This window comes from Cucurbita moschata, unplaced genomic scaffold (genome assembly GCF_002738365.1).
Source record: "Cucurbita moschata cultivar Rifu unplaced genomic scaffold, Cmos_1.0 Cmo_Scf00016, whole genome shotgun sequence".
Taxonomy (NCBI): Eukaryota; Viridiplantae; Streptophyta; class Magnoliopsida; order Cucurbitales; family Cucurbitaceae; genus Cucurbita; species Cucurbita moschata.
Window position 1 is genome coordinate 3,980,831 of NW_019268532.1, and position 23,343 is coordinate 4,004,173.

At 35.0% G+C, this 23,343-nt stretch overlaps 3 protein-coding genes and 2 non-coding genes across 5 annotated transcripts; 3 read left to right on the plus strand and 2 right to left on the minus strand.

The window, feature by feature from the left end:
* Nucleotides 1-6,004: 6,004 nt before the first annotated feature.
* On the plus strand, nucleotides 6,005-7,134 carry LOC111454749 (transcription factor PRE6-like). Its single transcript, XM_023096273.1, has 2 exons — nucleotides 6,005-6,133; nucleotides 6,982-7,134. The coding sequence occupies exons 1-2, from the start codon at nucleotides 6,005-6,007 to the stop codon at nucleotides 7,132-7,134; spliced, it is 282 nt and encodes a 93-aa protein (XP_022952041.1).
* A 3,596-nt stretch (nucleotides 7,135-10,730) lies between these two features.
* On the minus strand, nucleotides 10,731-12,329 carry LOC111454747 (major extracellular endoglucanase-like). The gene is made up of 3 exons (XM_023096271.1): nucleotides 11,919-12,329; nucleotides 11,227-11,824; nucleotides 10,731-11,146 (listed from the first exon to the last, which is right to left on the minus strand). The coding sequence occupies exons 1-3, from the start codon at nucleotides 12,327-12,329 to the stop codon at nucleotides 10,731-10,733; spliced, it is 1,425 nt and encodes a 474-aa protein (XP_022952039.1).
* Nucleotides 12,330-13,657: 1,328 nt separating this feature from the next.
* LOC111454748 (probable serine/threonine-protein kinase PBL3) lies at nucleotides 13,658-19,247 on the minus strand. The gene is made up of 6 exons (XM_023096272.1): nucleotides 19,092-19,247; nucleotides 17,894-18,234; nucleotides 17,665-17,800; nucleotides 16,054-16,190; nucleotides 15,841-15,964; nucleotides 13,658-14,199 (listed from the first exon to the last, which is right to left on the minus strand). The coding sequence occupies exons 1-6, from the start codon at nucleotides 19,153-19,155 to the stop codon at nucleotides 13,799-13,801; spliced, it is 1,203 nt and encodes a 400-aa protein (XP_022952040.1). The 5' UTR covers nucleotides 19,156-19,247; the 3' UTR covers nucleotides 13,658-13,798.
* Nucleotides 19,248-20,772: 1,525 nt separating this feature from the next.
* On the plus strand, nucleotides 20,773-20,853 carry TRNAL-AAG. Its single transcript has one exon. It is a non-coding gene; the product is annotated as a tRNA-Leu (tRNA).
* Nucleotides 20,854-21,773: 920 nt separating this feature from the next.
* Nucleotides 21,774-21,854, plus strand: TRNAL-AAG. Its single transcript has one exon. It is a non-coding gene; the product is annotated as a tRNA-Leu (tRNA).
* Nucleotides 21,855-23,343: the final 1,489 nt, after the last annotated feature.

Here is a 23,343-nt window from a genome sequence, read left to right on the forward strand (position 1 = left end):
ACAAAACAAGTTAAATATACATGTGCATACGTACAACTTCAAATACAAAATTTATTTGCAGATGAACGAGGTTTACACAAGACATTTATAACCAAAATAGAAGACTTATGGTTGATGAGGTCACCTCCATAGCCGCACATCCTAATATGTTCTCACCGTGATCAGTGATCTATTGTCCACCTGAAAAATAATTTTTTTTCGCTTTTAAAATTACTCAGTAAGCAACCTACATGTAGACTCTCATTGTACTTGTTCCTTATAACATGCCGTAAGCTATGTGCTAAACTATATATTCCTTAGTTAGAACCGTGACTCTAATATGTGCTAGCCTTTTCAAGATCATAAGTACCTATCTATCCCTAATGCATACCTCCTTAAAGGAGTACTTTGACCCCTTAGTGATCATAATTTAAGAACTTTTAATACTCTTAGCGTTATGTTTTACATTTGTCTCAATCCCTTGTCAACCTTGCACTAACTATGCCTCGAGTTAGTATGTTCCATGGAGAAAGCCTACGATAAATATCATAAATATGAAGAACTCTTCACTCTTAAAATGGTAACCATACTTCACACGTGTCTGCCTACTGGATTCTAATTAAAAGGTTCTCCTTGGTGGTGCTAGACAACAACTGCCTATCCTAAGATGAGTAAACTACTTGTCGCATCACATTTTTCAAGAAAAAACAGTAAATTTCTTATTTGTACACCCTCATCGAGTTAGAATAATAAATTACACGTCCTGAGAATAGTAAACTACTTGTCATATCACCTTTTTAGACTAGGACTATAAACTGCCTATTCACACCGCCTCTTGAGTATAATAGTATAAGACCATGGCTCCCCATTAGACACAACTGTAGCTACTTTAGTAGTGTATCCTCTATGACTCCTGAGTTCTTCAGTGATTCATAACTGAACTCTGTATATCAACTAGACCCTAATCTCTCCTGACTAATTTAAGAACAGGATATACCATAATCACCCATACAAGATATCTGGTCAACCCAGTGTTCTATGAAATTCAAATCTAGATTCTAACATGAGTAAAGCCTAGAATAGTGGTTCATTATCTAATGTAATCATAACATTTTTTTTTAGCACATAACAATCATCTATTAGCATAAATGGGCACATACTAGTTCTCGAACTTAAAATCATGCATTTAAAAATGTGAATATACGTGCATCATGCTCAACCAAACAAGGGATAATAAATCAACCGAGGCATGTTGGAAAGCTTATAAACTTGTTAACTCTACCAGAGTTCTCCACTGAAAATGGGCTAAACCTTAAAATTTTAGACTTTTAAGGTTTAAATATCAGGATACTCGATCATTAGGCTCCTAAACAAAATTTCTAATCATTTATTCAAGGTCCTAATTGACCCCGGCAAGTATTTCTTATAACTTACTTTGTATACTTACTTGTTCGGTTGTGTTTGGGATTACTATTCACGACCTTTCCAAGGTCAAAATTCCTTCAAACGTTTTGGGTAGGTGAAAAATTGTGTCTTGAACAACAGACATTTTTATAAGAACTGTTCTAAAAGTAGGTGAATCGGTCCAATCAGTGAGTAATAGTCATTGAATGTAGAGTTTTACCTGTTCGGTTGTGTTCAAGATCACTTTTTACGACTTTTCAAAACTTCTTTGGTAGGGTCCAAATGGAGTCTATTTTCTAGAACATTAAAAATTATTATGAAAACTAGTCTAAAAAGTAAGTGAACCAATCTAAACAACGAGTAAAGATCTAGAAAACCTAAAGGGATGATGTGGTCTATTTTGGGACTGTCACGTCATCGTCTACCTTAGGTGAGCAGTTGATGTGTGAAGACCAATCTTGAACCCTATGAAACACGAGATTTTTTAGTAGATTCAGTGACTACTTAACTCGATTCTTTTTTTTCTAATATTGTAGTCCTACACACCATAGATCATTTGAGACAGGTTTAAACTAATTTAGTTCAAAAACCAATAAAATAGGTTGAGTGAAAGTAGGTTGCTCGACTAACTTCCCAAAAAAATTGAATCCAAGTTGCTCTCATTTGGGCGATTGAGAGCGTATCTCCCCTCGACTTTACCAATTTGGCTCCTTAATTTTTCCTAAAGATAATAGTAGTATAAGACTCGTAGCATGATTCGAGCTATGGAGAACGAATTTTGTGGATGAATGTCAACTTTTTGGTCCTTCGATTTATTCACAAAAGTTGCTATCTCTTCATTTGGGTAAAAGAAGGGAGACGCACACGCTTACTTGCATGGCACATGGCACGTAGGAATCGGGTCAGGTCGAACATCGTCAGGCAGTCTGGGTCACGAGTTTCAGGTTGACATCTATGGCACGTAGGAATTGGGTCAGGTCGAACATTGTTGGGGAGTCTCGGTCATGAGTTTCGGGTTGAACTGTGGGTCGCTCGATGAGGTCGAAGGTAGGTAGACGGATTCGGTCAAGTCGATCCATGGATGTGCGCAACCATTCAGACTTTGACATCCAGGAACATGCTTCTTCTGCCTATACTCGACGCCGATTGCATATCATCGTTCTTCGTCTGTTGTATGTCACTCTCTCTCCTCGCCGATGCTATTGTTTCCCTGAATTCGATTGGTTTATGATTTTTTTTTTTGGATTTTTATAACTTTCTCTCATTCACCAAAATTTTAGAATTTTTATCCATCTTTACATGGGTATTTTTCTTGTAATTTCAAATTAAACACATGAAGAAATAAATAAGTCCAAAGATGGTCCAAAGCTGTAAAATCTTTTCGTTCTTGACGCACACTGAAACATCGACTTTGAAATCGATTCAACTCCAGCTTCCTTCAAGTATTATGTGCGAAATACCATTAAATCTTAAAAATTTATAATCTAAATTCAAGTAAAACTCGCGAATTTGAAGAAAAATCGAGAACAAGAACCTAAAAATGTTACCATTCGTTCTTTCTTGATTCTTGACAAATTCGAACAAATCAAATGCCTAAACTTGATATTCTCAACATCCTAAACAAATCTCGTAAAGGAATTTCGACAGAATTACGACTATTTTCTTTTATATTTCTCTTGGCTTCCTAGGATATTTTAAGCATTTTTCTCTTCTATCTTAAAACACTACTTCTAAGACCTTCAATAAAATTCCGAAAGTTCAAGCTTAAAAAGAAAAATCGAATATTTAATTTCTCACCCTAGGTTAAAAACCACTTATAGTCCTTAAATTTTAACAAACCGAACAATTTAGTTCGTACGAAAACAATGTAACCCTAAAGTACACATGTTTGCTTTAATGATCTGAAAAAGATACAGTTAATTCACGTGAAGAATATTAAATTATTAGAGTAGAATAATTGGTTTAGTTAAATAAAGAAAATGGAGAAGAAGAGAAAGAGTAGACTTGGAGTCTTGGCAGGAGTCAGGAGTGGCTGTCATGGAGTACCGGATGTTGGCTTCAGGGACATCATACTAATATCAGGTAAATTGGGGTAATGCAGGAAGGTACCAATATTTAATGCACCAAACCATGTGGATGAAACATGGTTGAGTTATGAACTGTCGTCCTAGAATGCCTGTCCACAGGGGGCAGGGGCAAGAATTTACTGATCATTCACTTCTACTATCCACAGTGGTTTAGTTGAAGATTTAGTATAATAACTAATGATGTTTTACTCGGATTATTGATGACCTTTTTGGGGTGTGAGATTCGAAACCTCGACTTGATTTGAACAAATTATTTAAGAAGACTGTCACAATGTTTCTAAGAATTTTGTAACATTCGATGTAAGAGAGAACAAGTTTCTAAGAATTTTGTAACATTCGATGTAAGAGAGAACAACGGTAAAAAAAAAACATCACTTTTGTGTTTAGAAGTTATCGGAGAGCAATTGGTTGGCTGATAATTACACATGTATAGAATGTCTATGATAGCCTAAGCCAACCGCTACCAGATAATGTCCTCTTTGAATTTTTTCCTTCCAGCTGAAAACATAGATATTGTACTTTTTGGACTTCCCCTCAAAGTTTTCAAAACACGGCTCCTAAGGAGAGGTTTCCACAGCCAGATATTGTCCTCTTTGAGCTTTTGATCAGGTTTTCAAAACGCGTCTTAGGGAAAGGTTTCTAGACCCACATATTGTCTTTGGGCTTCCCATCAACGTTTTCAAAATGACAGGGAAAGGTTTCCACACCCAGATATTGTCCTCTTTGGGCTTCCCAAGGTTTCCACACCCAGATATTGTTCTCTTTGAACTTCTCTCAAGGTTTTCAAAATGCTTGTTATGGAGTGGTTTCTACATCTTTATAAAAATGTTTCGTTCTCTCTCCAATCAGCGTGGTATCTCACAATCCACCCCCTTTTGTGATCCAGCATCCTTGCTGGCACACTACTTGGTGTCCACCCACCATTCAGGATTCACTGTCCTCACTGGCACACCGCCCGTTGTTTGACTCTCATATAATTTGTAACAACTCAAGCTCACCGCTAGCAGATATGGTCTCCTTGGGCTTTCCCTTTTGAGCTTCCCCTCAAATTTTTAAACACGCGTCTGCTATAGAGAGGTTTCCACACTCTTATAAAAAATGGTTCGTTCTTCTTCCCAACCGATATGGGATCTCACAAGCCACTCCTCTTTGGGATCCAGCGTCTTCGCTGGCACTCATTTCTCTCTCCAATATATCGATGTGGGATCTCACAGTATCATTTATGCACGAAACATATTGAACTGACATCGTTGAGTTGTTACTTAATGAGAAATTTGTTGTTTTGATAATGAGAAATTTGTTGTTTTGATAGGCTATTTACGTTTAGTTTGGTGTGTACTAAACATATGTTAATTATATTATTATATAATGGTTTTAAATCTTAAAACTTATCTGGTCAACATTGTCGTTCTGGTTACTGATCAGCAATTCAAATATGAACCACAACTTTCTCCCCTCAACTGTTTCTTCATACTCTTTGACTTCTTAAACCCTTTTCTATTACCATACTACTTAGACCCCAACATTCCATGTGATGTAAAGTTTCTAAGTGTGAAAATGAAAAATAAGATTGATGAACATATCGGTTTGAAAATTCGAACATAATTGACTCATTTTTTAGCGTTGAAACTAATAAAAAGTCGAGTAAAAATGAACTATCTTGCAAACTCTAATTTTCAAACGTTACTCATATTTACTTTTCATCACGTTTAAAGGAAAAAAAAAACGTGCCGTATTATAGAAAACGTGCTATGTTCATAGAGTTGGTTGGCCTAATGAAAACTAGACTTATTTGAGTTTCCGGGTTCACATTCATTATTCTTGACCACTTTTTTCTTAGTCTTTCTTTAACTCCAACTTTGTTTGGTTAGATCTAATTTAATTCTTTACCTATCTAATACCCGCTTGAGAGTGTTAGAAGAGATTTTACCTTATAAGTTAACTAATAAATAGTTCACCCGACTAAAAATAGGATTCCAACCTAACCTTATTCTATTGGTAAAATTATTATGAATACTAAAAATATTTGATATTTATAATTAAGGTTAGTGATAATTTGTGACTTATAAATACTTTATATTTAAATTTTATGATATTTTAATTATTAATATGTATTATAAATAATTAGGATTTTTAAATTATAAAAAAAACTGCCCAATAATCCAATCTGAAAATAGAGGGTTGAGTTGGATGGTCCGCTATTCTATTCAAGTTACTTAGTCATCAAAACAACCAATTCAAAATTTCGATAGTCTAAAAATATCTTTCAACTTAACTTGTGTATGTTCCTATAGTCTATAGTCCACTTTCAACTTAATTCGTGTATGTCCCTATAGTCTATAGTCCACAACAACGGACCTAGCAGAGCGATTAGACAGATGTAACCCCAAAAAAGTAAGAAAGGCAACACAACAGCAAATTCACCCACAGCTATTCTCCATTGCAGCTGTCCGCTTGAACCCCAGCAACCCCCTCTCTCTATAAATACTCCTCCATCCTTTATTCCCACAACATCACGTTGCTCATTCCCCACAATGTCCACCCGACGATCATCTCGTTCCAGAAACTCCTCCCCCGCTCATATCTCTGACCATCAGATCACCGACCTTGTTTCCAAGCTGCAGCGTCTCATCCCTCAAATTCGCAACATCCCTTCCAACAAGGTTATAATTCTAACTCTTTGCTTTTCAACACCATTGAAGATTGTTAGGAATCATGACTCTCCACAATGGTATGATATTGTCCACTTTGGACATAAATTCTGGTGGTTTTGCTTTAGGTTTTCCCAAAAAATCTCATACCAATGGAGATGTATTCTTTACTTATAAACTCATGATCATTCCCTAAATTAGTCAATGTGAGACTCCCTCCCAACAATCCTCCCCCCAAACAAACTACACTGTAGAGCTTCTCCTGAGGCCTATGGAGCTCTCGTACAACCTCTCTTTAATTGAGGCTCGACTCCTTCTCTGGAGTACTCGAACAAAGTACACCATTTATTCAACAGTTGAATCACTTTTGACTATACCTCCAAGGCTCACGACATTTGAGGATTCTATTGACATGGCTAAATTAAGGGCATGGCTCTGATACCATGTTAGGAATCAAGAATCTCTACAATGGTATGATATTGTCCACTCTGAGCATAGACTCTCGTGACTTTGCTTTGGGCTTTCCCAAAAGGTCTCATACCAGGAGATGTATTCCTTACTTATAAACTCATGATCATTCCCTAAATTAGCTAATATAGGATGTGGGTGTCATGATTCCTAATATGATATCACAGCTATGTTCTTAAATTAGCAAGGTAAGTAGAATCTCCAAATGTCGAACAAATAAGTTGCTAGCCTTGAATGTATAATCAAAAGTAACTCTGGTGTTGAACAAATGATGTATTTTGTTCTAGGACTCCAGAGAAGGAGTCGAGCCTCTATTAAAGGAAGGTTGTTCGAGGGTTCTATAGGTCTCAGGGAGACTCTATAATGTACTTAATTTATTCTTTGTTGCGTAGGTGTCGGCTTCCGAAGTGTTGCAAGAAACGTGCAATTACATAAGGAGCTTACATGGGGAAATGAATGATTTAAGTGAGCGATTGTCGCAGCTCTTAGCCGCAACACAAAACGATAGCGCCGAGGCTGCTCTCATTAGGAGTTTATTAATGTAAAATATCATTTCACTAATTATTAACAACTATTTTCAATCTCTCCACCATTTCGATTCCTTTCAAGGCTAAATAACTTAATCTAAAAAATTATTATAATAAAATTCGAAGTATACAAGCCAACCTGTAACATGTCCCAAACATATTTACAACTGACGCTCTCGAGTCTATATAAGACTCTAATCAAACCAACTTCATAGTCTCCTAACTTTTAGAATATGCTAGTTACTAACTATTATCTTAGGTACCGTTTGCAAGAGAAAAAAGGAGTTGCACACGTGAGTACAAAGCTATTCAATAAGTAGCTCATTCGTAGGCTCACAAATAAATACCAACCATATCTATAAACTCTATGGATCGATATAACATGTGTTTACTAATAGGTCTCTTGGTGTAATGACCCAGATTCTCATCCTTAGTAACTCGTATAGCTCCTCCGAGCTTGCTAATACAGAGGGGGTTTTTCACCCAATATCTTCAAGTTTGCCTGAGCTTGCACTAGAGTTTTCATTCTCCAAATAGACATTTTAACGCTCAACTAATCTTATATGACCCTATCCAATGATTTGGTTAACAATATCAAGCTCTATTGAACATCCTTGGATTATTAAAGTCATGTGACCAAGCTTCCTTGAGTACATTATTAAAGTCAGGTTGCACTCCATCATTCCCCTGTTTTCAAATCAAAGCATGATAAGGTGGGGTGCCACCTCTACCATAATTAACTTTTAGATATATATGACTTCTGTCACAAAAAAATCTACTAGTTGTCTATTCTATAATAATTCTATAGAGCATATTCAATATCGAAAAAAATGGTTGGAGATCCTTTGAGCGATCCCCACGTGATAACCTAATGATACTACAGAACATATGCATGCATACTAGTATAACCAACTTACAAATACAATTATGGACTTTTCGTAGTTCCCATCTTGTATCCTAATAATATAATTTCAAGGGGAGTGACCTCGAGCCTCTACTAGCTTACACGCTGTTGTGTGGTCTCTCCTCTCTTATTGACTAATATAACTGTCAAACCCCATTGTTAGTAGATATTGTCTTCTTTGGACTTTTTTTTTCGAGCTTCCCCTCAAGGTTTTTAAAATGCATCTGCTATGGAGAGGTTTCCAAACCCTTATAAATAATACTTCGTTCCCCCTCTCCTACCGATGTAGGATCTCGCAATCCACCTGCCTTCAGAGCTCAACGTTTTCGCTGGCACTCGTTCCTCTCTCCCATCAATGTTGGGTCTCACAATCTACCCCCCTTCGAGGCCCAATGTCCTTGTTGGCACACCATTCAATATCCACCTCCCTTCAGGGCCCAACGTCCTTGCTAGCACTCGTTCTTCTCTTCAATCGATGTGGGATCTCACAATCCACCCCCTTTTGGGCCTAGTGTCTTCGTTGACACACCACCTGGTGTCAACCTCCCTTCGGGGCTCAATGTGCTCGCTGGCACACCGTTCGATGTCCACCTCCCTTTGAGGCTCAACGTCCTCGCTGGCACTCGTTCCTCTCTCCAATCGATTTGGGATCTCACAATCCACCTCCCTTCAGAGCCCAACGTCCTCGTTGGCACTTGTTCCTCTCTCCCATCGATGTTGGGTCTCACAATCTACCCTCTTCAAGGTCCAGTGTCCTTGCTGGCACACCATTCTATGTCCACCTCCCTTCGGGGCCCAACGTCCTTGCTGGCACTCGTTCCTCTCTTCAATTGATGTGGGATCTCACAATCCACCTCCCTTTGAGGTCCAACGTCCTTGCTGACACTCGTTCCTCTTTCCAATCGATTTGGGATCTCACAATCCACTTCCCTTCGAGGCTCAGCGTCCTCGCTGGCACACCGTCCGATGTCCACCTCCCTTCATTGCCCACATCCTCGCTGACACTCGTTCCTCTCTCCAATCAATGTGGAAACTCACAATCCACCCCATTCTGGGCTCAACGTTCTCGCTGACACACCACCTGGTGTCCACTTTCCTTCAGGGCTCAGTGCCTCGCTGGCACATCACCCAGTGTCTAGCTCTGATACCACTTGTAACAGCCCAAGCCCACTCCTTGTTCTCTTTGAGCTTTTCCTCTTGGGCTTTCCCTAAGGGTTTTGCTTATTTCTAAACTACACACGTACAATGAAAGGGCGTATTTCTATTTGAATTAACGTTACTACATGTAGAATGGAAGGGCATCTTTAGGCGCAAGATTTGTTGGCCGGTTAGAATGTAATTTGTTTTAAATAGTCAAATTTCAAGTTTCGTATTTTTTTTCTTTTCTTCCAACCCCTAGGACCTTTTTCTTCCAACCCCCTAGGACCAAAGTCAAATTCTCACAATCCACCCCTACCCCTAGGACCTTTTTCTTCCAACCCCGAAACCAACATCATTCATTCCTCTGTTCAATTTATGTGGGATCTCATTGGCATTCTTTACAAGAGGTAGAAATCTCTCGTTTTAAAAACTCCAAATAAACACAATATCTATTAGTGGACTTAGACTATATAGTAACCTTAAACTATATAATAACCTATTAACAGACACAATCATGAATTACTGCTAATAAATATGTTGTAATAAACATAACAAAGAACAAACATGCTATCAACTGCATCATTATGCCGACAATTTAGTAATACCGAGCAAATCACATACTACTAGTAGCCAAGTATAATGCTTTAGAAGCTTAATTTCCAATAATGTTGTTATATACTTCTCAAATATTAATAAACCATATTCATGCTTGTCCTATGAGAAAATTCATATAGAAAATTCAATTAGCTACTAAAATTATCAATTCGATTCAATAACATGACATTATTTTAAAAAGAAATTACCAATTACCTCCTATTTTTGTCAAGTTCCAAAATATGCTCCCATCATTCAAATCACATAAAAAATGCACGATTATAGACTAAATGAGACAAATAACCAAAAGGCTAAATGAGACAAATAACTAATCCAATTCAACTTGACTGAATCAGCTAGTTGTAAAAATGAGACAAATAACTGATCCAATTCAACTAGACTGAATCAGCTAGTTGTAAAAATGAGACAAATAACTGATAGACTGAATCAGCTAGTTGTAAAAATGAGACAAATAACTGATAGACTGAATCAGCTAGTTGTAAAAATGAGACAAATAACTGATAGACTGAATCAACTAGTTGTAAAAATGAGACAAATAACTGATAGACTGAATCAATTAGTTGTAAAACTGAGACAAATAACTGATAGACTAAATCAATTAGTTGTAAAAATGTAGATGGTAGACTATTCCATCTTAATGAGAATCTAATGCTCAAAAAACCGCCTTAGTGAGAATCTAATGCCCCAAAGTTCCTCCACAAAGTTTCAAAGATTCATGCTCGTTTGTATACGAAAAGATTCATGCTCGTTTGTATACGAAAAGATTCATGCTCGTTTGTATACGAAAAGATTCATGCTCGTTTGTATACGAAAAGATTCATGCTCGTTTGTATACGAAAAGATTATTGACCAATACGATTTAAGAACAAAATCTAATCCTAAAAACTGCTACCAAATTCCAATTCCAATAGAACCTAACAAAATTCTAAATTCCTATTTAAAATTAATAAATAAACTAAGCAACATTGGTTGGAATAAGCTTGAACCATTGGCTTTGAGGATCATCCATGCAACTCCCCTCGTCTAGGCAAATGCATTTCTTCACAACAATTGAAGTGTCTGATTCCTTTTCCAAACAAAAGTTGTCCTCACCAATTTTGGTGGCCAATTGAAGCTTTGCTTTTGAAGCCACCGTCCAATTGCTTCCATCACCAGAGCAATCATCGGATACCACCGGCGACTTTCCATCTCCAGCAGACTTCAAACATTTCCCGCTTGACAACTTCATCAAACTTGCATCTCCACTATGGTTCCATTGGGTCAGAGCTGTACAATCACCAAGTTCAGCCTCTCCGTTGCTATTGGACTTAACACATTGTCCCGATGCTGGGTGTAGCATTATGTATGACATTGGTGCTTTTGAATTTGGATCTGCAAAAACAAACTTTTGTTTCAAATTCTGATAAAATAATATATATAGGATTCATATAGATAATTCAGCAACGAAAAACCTTGGTTGATTCTCTTGGCAAGTTGAAGTAATTGTTGAAGTTTAGGGTTACGATCTTTAGTCCAAGAGTAATCCATAACACCAAAACTTTCTTCAATATCTTGATGTCCTTGTCTATACATATAACTTCCTTGGAAAGCCCACAACGCCCAATCAATATCCTTCTCTACAATTCGAGCTAAAAAGCAGCTCATGAATCGATTTTGAGCATCATTTCCACCCGATTGATCGTACCCGAATTCACTAAGGAACAAAGGATATGGATTCTCCATGTCCACCACAAACCCAGCTTCCTTTTCAAACTTCTCCATGATTTGGTCGCATATTACATTTAATGGATTCTTTGTGAACTTGCTTTCATGATCTCCACTGAACGAGTAGAGATGTGCCTCCAACACTACTTTGTTGTGTAAAGTGTAGCCTAGAGGTCTTTTCTTTAGATGGCTTAGATCATTGTCATAGTTTAGTCCAGAAATGACTACAAGGAGATTAGGGTTTATTCTATGGATCAGTTGGCTTCCTTGTCTCACATAATAGCACCAGGCATCAGCATTTGATAATGACCCTCGAAGCTCGTTTCTTAAACTCATTCCTACCACCTTTAACACAAAAAGGATCGTAAAAATTCAAAATATTAATAATAATAACGAAATTTTCATTTAAAAAAAAAAAAGTTTAGAAAGTCAAACTCACATATGGATTGCATGTGAATTGCACGGCAACAAATGACAAGCTTTGAAGCCATTCACTAGGGTTAAAATTGCAATCTCCAAAGAACCCATTTCCATCGTCGAGAGAGCAACACCATCTTGGTTGGCTAATATGATTATCTAAAATAACCATAATTTTCTCCGAGCCCAAAGCATTAATGACAGTTTGAAACGCCTTAGCAACCGTCATTTTCAATATTTCAGGATTGTGCTTTTTAACTCCATTTTTTACGTCAGCAATATCTAGACCGTCAAAGACATCACCAATAGTCTCATATGCATAACGAGTAAACATATGGACAGACCACGTCAATCGAACACAATTGAATTTGCGAGTACTAATCTCAGCTACCAACTCTTTCAATGGACGCTTATCAAGTCCTTGAGCAACCATAGACTGAGCATGAGATACCAAATTGACACAACTCAACTTCACACGTTGACCTGTTCGAGCATCTACAATCCATCTTCCTTGTGTTGAGAGTGGTAAGGATTGAGAAAAAGCAAACAAAGAAAAGAAGATTAAAGCAATTAGACAGAGTATTCTCGCCATTCTACCTTGTAAATGTGAAATATAAATGAAATGAAAAGTACGAGGAAGGAAGTGAATGTAATGTTGTATTTATAGAGTAGAAGTAGAAGGATAGGATTATTGTTTGAAATAGGCGAATAAATTTGAAGAAAAAATATATTAAATCTGTTTTACATTTGACTAGGAACTTATCATCCAATTTTATAGTTTTACTGTTTTGATTTTATTTGTTTTTCTATTTTTAATTGGAATGCGTCAATTTTTAATTGGAATGCGAAGGAAATGAAGGATGGTTTATTTATTTTTATTGCTTACCTAATTTGGAGTTTGAAAAACCCTTTTAAAAAATTTATAATAATAATAATAAATAAACTTATACCAATGTAGATATTATAGTTATTTTTTAAAAAACAAAATATTAATAGAAATTCAAAAAAAATTAATTGATTTTTTTTTGTAAGTAAATAATAAATTCGATTTTTTTAGTTTAACCATTTATAATAAAAAAATTTCCAACATTCATGATTTGATGGTAGGTATTAGTAAATTGAAGTTGGTTTTTTACTAAGTAAAGTAATATTAAGTAAAATATTTAAAAAAAACAAAGAGGCTAATTTAGGCTAGTCTGATAAGAACAAAAATTTGATATCATAATAAAAATTAGAAAGTGCATTCTGGGTAGATTCTAACGTGTTATTCTAACTATCAGAAACTACATTCTAATGGTGGGTTCTATTATTCTAACTGATTTTAACCTTAGGGTCGATTGTAGGGTCAATTCTAACATGTTATTCTAACTGTGAAGTCGATTCTAACACGTTTTCTAACTGTGAAGTCGATTCTAACACGTTTTAACTGTGGGTCGATCTGTGGGTCGATTTGTGGGTCGATTCTCTATTCCAACTGATTTTTGTTTTCTAATTGGGCTAAAAAACAAAAAAAAAAAAAAAAAAATCTTTGAATGAGAGCCTAAGTGAGTGAAAAAAAAAAAACAAAAAAATTAAAACGTATTATTTAAAATTGAGCTTCTTCCTCTGATTTTATTTTATTTTTTATATATAAATAAAATATATTAATTTATAAAGAAAAAATCAAATATTCGGTGGGGTCTTGTACTACAATTATATTCAAGATTATATTAATAAAATAATAAAAAATATTATTAAAAATAAAAATAATTAATTACACGCCTTTATATAAATCCCAACTGTTACCCACCTTGAACTTCTATTTTTACCCAACTCAAACCTTACATAGTATACCTGTAAAGAATCTATCAATATTTTTTTTTTGTAATAGCACTAATGAGTACACTATACTATACATTTTCATTATTGTCGTCGTGGTGACTTCTGATGCGATATCAAAAGAGGTGCATCAGTCTTTGGCTTCGAGTTTGTCAAAGCAAGAGTTGCACGTTGAACCGGTTGTGAGATTCTAGTTGTAGTTTTTAGGGATTCAAGCTCCTCTAATGCACCCAAAATATCTACCATCCGTGGTCGAGCTCTTGGTTCACTCCTAAGGCATTGTGTAGCCAAATTAGCGACTATGTAAGCTCCCTTTTGAGGATACCGCCCTTCAAGTTTGGTGTCCATAATTCGAAATAACCTTCTCTTATCACCCAAATATGGACTTGCCCAATTGACAAGATTGTCCTCAGCACGTCGACCAGATAACAATTCGAGTAACACAACCCCAAAACTATAAACATCGCTTTTCGATGTCAATCGACCTGCCAAGCAATGGATATTGCAGTTTACACGGTTAACCGCCAAGAATTTCTTTCAAGAAACATAAAGAATGTAACATAAATAAAAAATTTCAATCATAACTTTGCATGGATAATGTAAAAGCTAGTAGCATTCGTGTGCACATTTTCTCACTAAGTTCATAGTTTCACCAATGTTCACGTACTCTTTTAAGAATAGCAATGGAGACCATATAGATTCTTACTCTAAACAATCATAGTCAGAACTTTTACTGAACCCACTAAAAAAACATAAACACCCTAGAATAGTCCAACTTTTCATCCCATAGGACATAATTAAGGATTTTTGTGAATTGAAACTCTTGGAGACCAGAAACAAGCTGGATAATTTTTAAGTAATACTTGTAGGGTCGATTAGGATAATGGACAAATTTATTAGAAAGCATGATGGTAAACCTAATTGATCAAGCCTAAATACTTGTTTGTTTTTTGGTTTAGCACGATATTATTTTAAAGTTTTCGCATGTATGTTGTGAACTTTTACTAGTGTTAACTTTATGAGGACTTTAGCATGCTTCGGATGTTTGTAAATCTGTTGATTGAGCATGTTGGACACCGTTACATGTATGTATTATGCATGATTGTGTGTTATAGAGATTAAATACCTTTGTATCCCCAAATATTATATTGGAAATGTGCCATGTGCCCTAGAGATTCTAAATGATTATAAGCATGAACATGAGAAAATATTGCACATTCTCTTAGTTCTAGGATCCACATTTGGTCACACTGGTATTTTTGGGTGACCAAGCAATCAAGTAGGGACCGTTGATGAGTAACCTCAAGCTTTTCTAGCATGATTAGGGTTTACTTGATAGATAAAGGTTAATTGGCACCCACAGGAGATGCTGAAGTCATAGAGAGTATGCTATAGGGTGCACCTAGTAGACAATTCATATGGGTGCAGGTGGTCAGAGTACTAGAGTGCGAATAGTGCACAGATTACCTCATACAACATGAAACTTACCCATGAGTCCGTTATAGAGATATTTGACTTATGTGCTAGTAGCACTGAGTTAATAATAGACTTTGGGGAATGTAAACAAAAGGCTAAGTACAACTTAATCCTACATTATGACTCGAGGGGCTTAGTTATACACCCTAGACTAAGCATGTTTAGGATTTTGGTACATATAAGCCTTATAGGGCTAGTATCGGACATGACATTGGCTAATGCTAGAGTTAGAATATGAGCACATATCTTGAGAGACCGTCCTAAGGATTAAGTCTGACGAGCCTTTACAAGTAAGTTGCTTACTGAATATTTTTATACTCATTCATATTTTTCTGTTCTTTTTTCAAATGGAGTATAGACCACCGTCGGCTGCAAGAGCCTGCGAAGCCATGCAGCTGCAGGGGCATCCCTTAGATCGAGTCATCTCCCTTCTTGTCATTATAATATTACTTTAATGTTGCTTCTCGAAATTTCAGTATTTTGAAAACCATTTTGATTCGACTCCATGGATATTATTTTGTACTTTTGGAACTAAGTTTCAAATTCCTGGTGTCTCTTGCGTTATAAAATGGAAAAAGAGAGAAAATCAACTTAAGTAAATGAAAGAGAGAAAATCACCAACAATTTGAAATATAGGGTATGTTACGAACCTGTAGCAACATATTCAGGTGCAGCATAGCCTCGAGTCCCCATAACTTGAGTAGTTACATGAGTTCTATCTCCAGTGGGACCAGCCCTCGCCAAACCAAAATCAGAAAGCTTAGCATTGAATTCCTGCATTAACAATGCTCAAAATTACTATTAACAATTCCTATAATAAGATCATATATCATTTGTGTTCTTAACAAGAAGAGCTGCCTTACTGCATCAAGTAGGATGTTGGATGCCTTGAAATCGCGATAAATGACAGGCGATTCGGCTTCGTGAAGAAAAGAAAGACCTCTGGCGGCAGCTATGGCCACTTTGATCCTTACTGCCCAAGAAAGAGGTTGGGAACACGCTGGCACAACAGAACTTAGCAGGTAAGTTTGTTGAATTTAAGAAGCAAAAATAAAGTGTGAATCTCCCAAGGTGTTCATATCAAAATCCAAAACCATGTGAAAGTACTTATGTCACTATAAACTAGTAAAGAGGATAACATGCAAGCATTTTTCCCAATATAAACTTGTAAAGAAAAGAGGGTAATATGCAACATCATCAAGATGCAAAGACCATTTAGATCTTTGAGTACTCTTAGTCCTATGTAAAGTAATACAGCTCCAACTTCGAAAAAAGTATATATGAGATCCCACATCGGTTGGGAAGGAGAACGAATCATTCTTTATAAGGGTGTGGATACCTCTCCCTAGCAAACACATTTTAAAAACCTTGTGGGGAAGCCCAAAAAAGAAAGCTCAAAGAGAACAATATATGTTAGCGGTGGACTTGAACCGTTACAAATGGTATCAGAGCCAGACACCAGACGATGTGCCAGCGAGGAGGCTGAGCCCCAAAGGGGGTGGACACGAGGCAGTGTACTAACAAGGACGCCGGACCCCAAAAGGGGTGGATTGGGGAGTCCCACGTTGATTAGAGAAGGGAACAAGTGCCAGCGAGGACGTGTTTTAGCAGGTGGATTAGGGTAGATTGTGAGATCCCACATCGGTGGGAAGGAGAATGAACCATTCTTTATAAGTGTGTGTAAACCTCTCTCTAGCAGACGCGTTTTAAAAACCTTAAGGGAAGCCCAGAAGGGAAAGCGCAAAGAGGATAATATTTACCAACGGTGGACTTTGGTCGTTACAGTATATAAGGAATATCTAAGAGGACCATCATTCATCATGTTGGAATGAGAAGTAAAACTATAGTTCACTTACCTCTTTGGATTCCTCAATATTCAAGTAAAGCAGGCAACTGATTATTCTTTTTTTTAATACCCATGAGTATACGGGTCATCTTGCGCGCATCTCAACTAATCTCAAAAACCAACCACCTAACCCTGCTACATTTTATTTCCAAGATAACTCATAAGATATTAAATTAAAGAAAAATGGTCAATATAGCTTGAACTCATTCCCTCTAACCTTTTACTAATCACATCCCCCGACCACTAGGCCAATCCAAATGGCTAACACAAGCAACGGATAAGATTCTGTTGATTCAGAATCCTTGCGATCTCTCCTAAAGAAGATCATAATATAAATTCTTTTCAATATGTTATAGTAACCATAAGTTTTAGAAATTAATATGCAAGAAAAAGAAACTGCAAAAAGATGAACATTCATCAGCGTACATACACAAACTGTTAACTACCTTTACAATGGGGGCAAGTTGGCAACTGATAATTATAGCATTTGAGAGAGAGAAGCAAACATATTTCAACGAAAAATATTCAAGAAACTGAATCCATAGAATTGTATTAAATCAAGCAGAGTCAACCATATGAAGCATCCACAGGATAGAAGTAAGGTAAATGCTATTTCCCAGGAACTTACTTCTGAAGAGATGATTCTCCAAACTCCCTCTCGGCATAAACTCGTACACCAATAACCGATTCTCGCCTTCCAAGCAATACCCAATCAGCTTAACTAGATTTGGGTGATGAAATTTTCCCAAATAATTAACTTCTGTCTGAAATTCGTATGCAGTTAGTAGCAGACACGAACATACAACCGAAAAGGAACATACGAAAGAGAGAGAGAAAATATCAAGTAAGCAACATACCAACCACTCCTTGTGGCCTTGGGGAGCTTCAAGCTTAAGCTTCTTGACAGCGACAACAATTCCCGATCCTGGCCTTGTAGCGGCCCATGTGTTTTCATCAATCCATCCTTTGAAAACACAACCAAATCCCCCTTCACCTAACAGACTGTCGGGTCGAAAATTTCTAGTTGCATTCTTGAGTTCATTGAAAGAGAAAGGCTTCAAATTGGAAGATGACAATATTTCACCTTCTGTTCTTGATGTGATAAGACTCGATATGTTTCGGTTCCTATCTTCCAATGAGCTAGGAAGATTGGAAGGAACTAATGGATGACATTTCTTGCTTGAACTCTGGGAGATTTCTAATCCATCAAGAAGAACAAACAGAGGAAATTATTGGTTATTGCAAATTTAAATGCATTAACAGAACATCCTATCAAAAGATAACAAAGTTTCTAAAATATCTCAAAAACTTTCGCGTCGCATCGCTTGGGACCCTATACTTAAAAAAGTTACTTATAAATCTCTAATCGTTTAATTATATGTCTAATACATCTCGTCGTTAGTTAGGTCCATTTAATGCTTTCATTTTAGAATAATGTAACCATCTAATAGGGGCAGAGCCATAAATTTTAGAGGGAGGGGCAGAATTTGACCTTCTAATTTTTTAGATACATAATCTTCCCATTTTAAAAATTTAGCGCCCTTTGTTCTTTGCTCCACCCTTGCAGCTAATTGTAGGGGGAGATTTCAGTGTTTGGATGCATAATTGTTGAACTTAAGTAAACTAATATAGAGATTTGTTAAACAAAAATGACGTTTAATGGCCTAGAAACGGTTTAAAGTGCAAGAACACTTGCTGGCCTGTTTGTTTTCACAAAGATTTTGAAATATTTGAAATGATTTCTCTTGTTTATCATCTCTTGAAACAAGGATTTCAAATCTTGATTCTAATCGTAAAAAAACTAATAAAAATGGTTGGATTTTGTAGGAGTTCGAAATAAATTTCTACTCCTAAATCTTTTTCTTCCCAATCAGAAAAATGAATCCGAAACTTGGAACCAATTTTTGAAGTACGAACACTACAAAGCTATACAATATCATCAAACCAAAAACTCTATTTCAAATTTGGCAAGAACAAGAGGAAATAGCAGAATCCACCAAAAAAAAAATCCAGCGGAAACTCAGAAACCATCAGGCAAAACTCGAAAACTCTTACCGGAAGTCGCTTGGGAGGTGTGGGAAGTTTCAACTTTAGCAGAAGAATCTAAGCAGTTACCCATTGGCAGTGATTGTGAAATTAAAATGGAAGGTGAAGCTTGCAGAAGCCTCAAGGAAGGGGAAAGGTTCCCTTTGGAGATTTCTTTTTTTCTTTTTCTTTTTCTTTTTTTTTCTTTTTTTTTTTTTAATCTAAAAATTGTATTTATTCATTTCATATTGGAGTTTGTTCAAATTGTTGGGGGCGTGTTTGGCGTTGGGATTATGATTGGCGACAATTTCAATTTCTTTTTCTTAATTTAATCATAAGAATTCAATTTATAATTATTTTATAAAAATATAATAATAATAATAAATATTTTAATAATAGAGTAGATATTGTCTATTTTGAATTATTTTAAAATAGAAATGTTTGGTTATCCTCTCCCATCAACATCCAATCTCATATGTTTTATTTAGGATGCTCAGTAATAAGATCTCTGAGAATATTTTTAGAATCTCATATAATTAAATAATATTTAATTATTAAAATTTATGAATTATTTCGATGACCTATAGATTTAGATTTAGCGTGATAAAAATGAGGATTAGTGGGAAAGAACAAATTTGGTCAACGTCAAAAGCCACCTAAAAAGCGAGTGGGCTGCCTTTTATTGATTTGTCAACATCAAAGAATCCTTCAATACGACTACTAATTCTTCTTTTCCTTTTCCTCCAACAACACATGAAACCGGGACCCTAACTCTTCTACTCACCCATTAATTCATCCGTTTGATAATGATTTTGTATATGCTTTACAATCACGTTCTGAAATACTATAATGATTGTTCATATAGAACTTCGTAATAAAGATTCAAGGAGTTGGAAAAATAGGACAATAACGGCCCTATTGAAATAATTTTAGAGAATCTTACCGTTTGTTGAAATCATAAACACTTCGCGTTGCATGTTTGAAGTCAGCTAAGAAGATGTATTCTACAACTTTGTGACTTTGATGAATGGGATTAAGTTTTGAAAAGCTCTAAAACGTGTTCTCTAATGGTTAATTTTTCTATTAAATTTGAGCCCATAACCCGAAAACTTTGACCGTGAAATTTTTCCTCTAAGCTAGGAGTCGTGACATGGGCCTTATCCTATAGCTTTAAGAAAGGAAGAGAAACGAAGTTGCTGAGGAGGTTGAGAGAGAATAGGCTTGTATCGCTTGGACAAAGAGAATTTGTGAAGAAAAAAAATTAGAGAGGCGAGTAGCCTTCTCCTTGAGTTTTGTGTGAGCGTACACGTGTTTTGAAGATTGGTCCTAGTTTTTCATGAATGATAGGTCTACCGATGAACTTTAAAATTATCCAATAGTTTATTTTATAATTTTTTTTTTTTTAATTTTAAGTTTTTGATTTTGTTTTTGTGTTAAATTTATAAAATTTAAAAATGTGAACAATAAAATTATAATTTAAGATATAGAGTTAATTTTCTTAATTATTTATTTTTCTCATATCTTTATATTAGCTAAACTATTTCTAAGTTCATTTAACACAATAACAATTAGAAATTTTAAATTTTAATTATTAAGATATTCTAATTTTTAGTTGAAAATTGTCGTCACTGGAAACTTTCAGAAAAATATCTTTTCTTATTATTTCAAATTTTATTGAAATATATTTAAAAAATGATTTTGAACAACAAATGTTGAGATGGCCGAGTTGGTCTAAGGCGCCAGATTAAGGTTCTGGTCCGAAAGGGCGTGGGTTCAAATCCCACTCTCAACATTTGATTTTTAACATTTTCTTTTTTCATTTTTTTCCGCGTGTTTATTCGTGCATTTCCTCCTTGACAATTTTATATTTTAAATTAAAGAAGAAAAAAAATCCATATTGTTATTTTAAAAATATAATAATGTGGAATCCTTCAAAAAAAAAAAAAAATATAATAATAATAATAAAATAAAAATAAAAAAATAATAAATAATAATAAAGCTGATATACGAGAATTCTAACATTTAAAAAATTCAAAAAAAAAATAATAAAATAAAATTAAAAAAATAATAAATAATAATAAAGTTGATATACGAGAATTCTAACCTTTAAAAAAATATTAAAAGGTTTTATAAAATTGTAACATCGTAACATAGTTCAATTAAATACAATACTTCTAGATTAATTAATTACTCTAGAACATAGTTCAATTGAATACAATACTTTTAGATTAATTGATCACGTAAGAAAAATAGAAGGATAGAGAATGAAATTAAAAAACAATAAAAATATAAAACACTTAATTCAAGAAATCATACCAACAAAAATAAAAAGTTATATAAAAATATTTTAGTTATCTTGAAAATAACTTATGGAATATAAATGAAGTCAGAGGTCCTAAATTATCATAAAAATATAAATTATGATATAACAATACTTCAACTAGGTTATAATTTAAAATATTTCTCTCAGTTTTAGAATAAAATCGTCAAATTTATTTAAATTAATTTCACCAATCTAATAATGTTAGAGCTAATTTCCTTGATTATTTGTTTTTCTCGTATCATTATATTAGCTAAACTATTTCCAGACGATTATAATTTTTAATTTTTAGTTGAAAATTGTCGTTATTGGAAACTTAAAAATATATATATTATATATATTATTATTTACATTTTATACCATTATATTATGAATGAAGCTGAATCACAAATGTTGAGATGGCCGAGTTGGTCTAAGGCGCCAGATTAAGGTTCTGGTCCGAAAGGGCGTGGGTTCAAATCCCACTCTCAACATTTTTCCTATAACGGTTTTTTTTTCTTTTTTTTTTCCCGCGTGTTCTTTCGTACATTTCCTCGCTGTAGAGTTGACGAGACGAGCAAGTCAAACATCGAATTTTCTATTTTAAATTAAAGAAAAAAAATATATATATTGTTATTTTTAAAATATAATAATTAAAGAAAAAAAAAATGTTATTTTAAAAATCTAATAATGTTATATTTTCATTCATGAAAATTAAGGAGATGTATTTGATTTTCATAATTTATGAGTTAATTTTAGCAACTTATTTATTTTTTATTTTTAAATTAAACGAATATTGAAATCATACCTTTAAATTGGCCCTTGCGAACAGTTTGATGCAATATCTCCCTTCAACCCTTTAAACGAAATGTGGTAGAAGGAAGGAAAATTCATGGATTGACCCCATCGTTTCCACCTTGCAGGAACTACAAGATCACCCCAAAGACGCCTTAGGTATCCAAGGGTCGCGGACCGACCATAGAACCTTATTCAATAAGTGGAATGCATGAACTCTCTATTATCTCTTTGCGAGGCGTTGATATTATCTAACAACTAAAACACAGGTTGTATAAGTTCTTCTTGTCAATCCTCTTATAACATTTATCATATATGCATACTCAAATTTCAACTACATCACATAATACAACAAAAATACAACCATTTTCCTTTTGTCATCGAGGGTTTGTTACTTTGCAATGGGGACAAACGTTATGAGGAGTACTCTCTTTTACAAATGACATAACAAACTTTATTCAATTAAGAGCCAACTTGAATACTAGAGTCCTGTAACGTTTTAGAAAAGATAAATTTGTAAGTAATTTGCACGTCATTATACAGAATAATCACATACGTACAGTTGAAAAGTATTTAAATAGAGAAGTTTGTTACCTCAAATCCAAACCAAGATTGTTCCAATCAATTTAATCTAACAACTACTTGAGTTTCTTATTAAAATACTCTAAATCAGTGTATTGATTCAATTGAACCAAACCAGACCATCAAATGAGTGAGTCAATCGTGCCACCAACTAAACCGCATGCGAGTAGGGTATCAAACACAGGACGGCATCATCAACTCTGCATGAACCAACGATTTGAGTGTATTAAACTAAGCTTAGGTGATTAAAGATGAGCAAAGAAAAGTAAATATTTGTGAACCACTAAAATTAAAAAACATGAAAGACTAAAATTAGTGAAGTAAACAAAAAAGGAGGTATTTATGAAAAGTGGTTGGTAACGGCTTTCCCATCTTAGACCTTAAAAATCGACTCAGTTTGCAGGGAACCCACACCACACCACGATCCACAAGCCATGTGCGGAACCATTTGCGTTTCGCTTAATAAAAAGCTTACTCATCCACCTCTGATGGCTTACCTTCACCAGCCCTTCTAATCCCTAACAAAAATTAAACCCCAAAACTAAAAATTTAAACAAAAATAACAAAAAAAAAAAAAAAAAAAAAAAAAAAAAAAAAAAAAAAAAA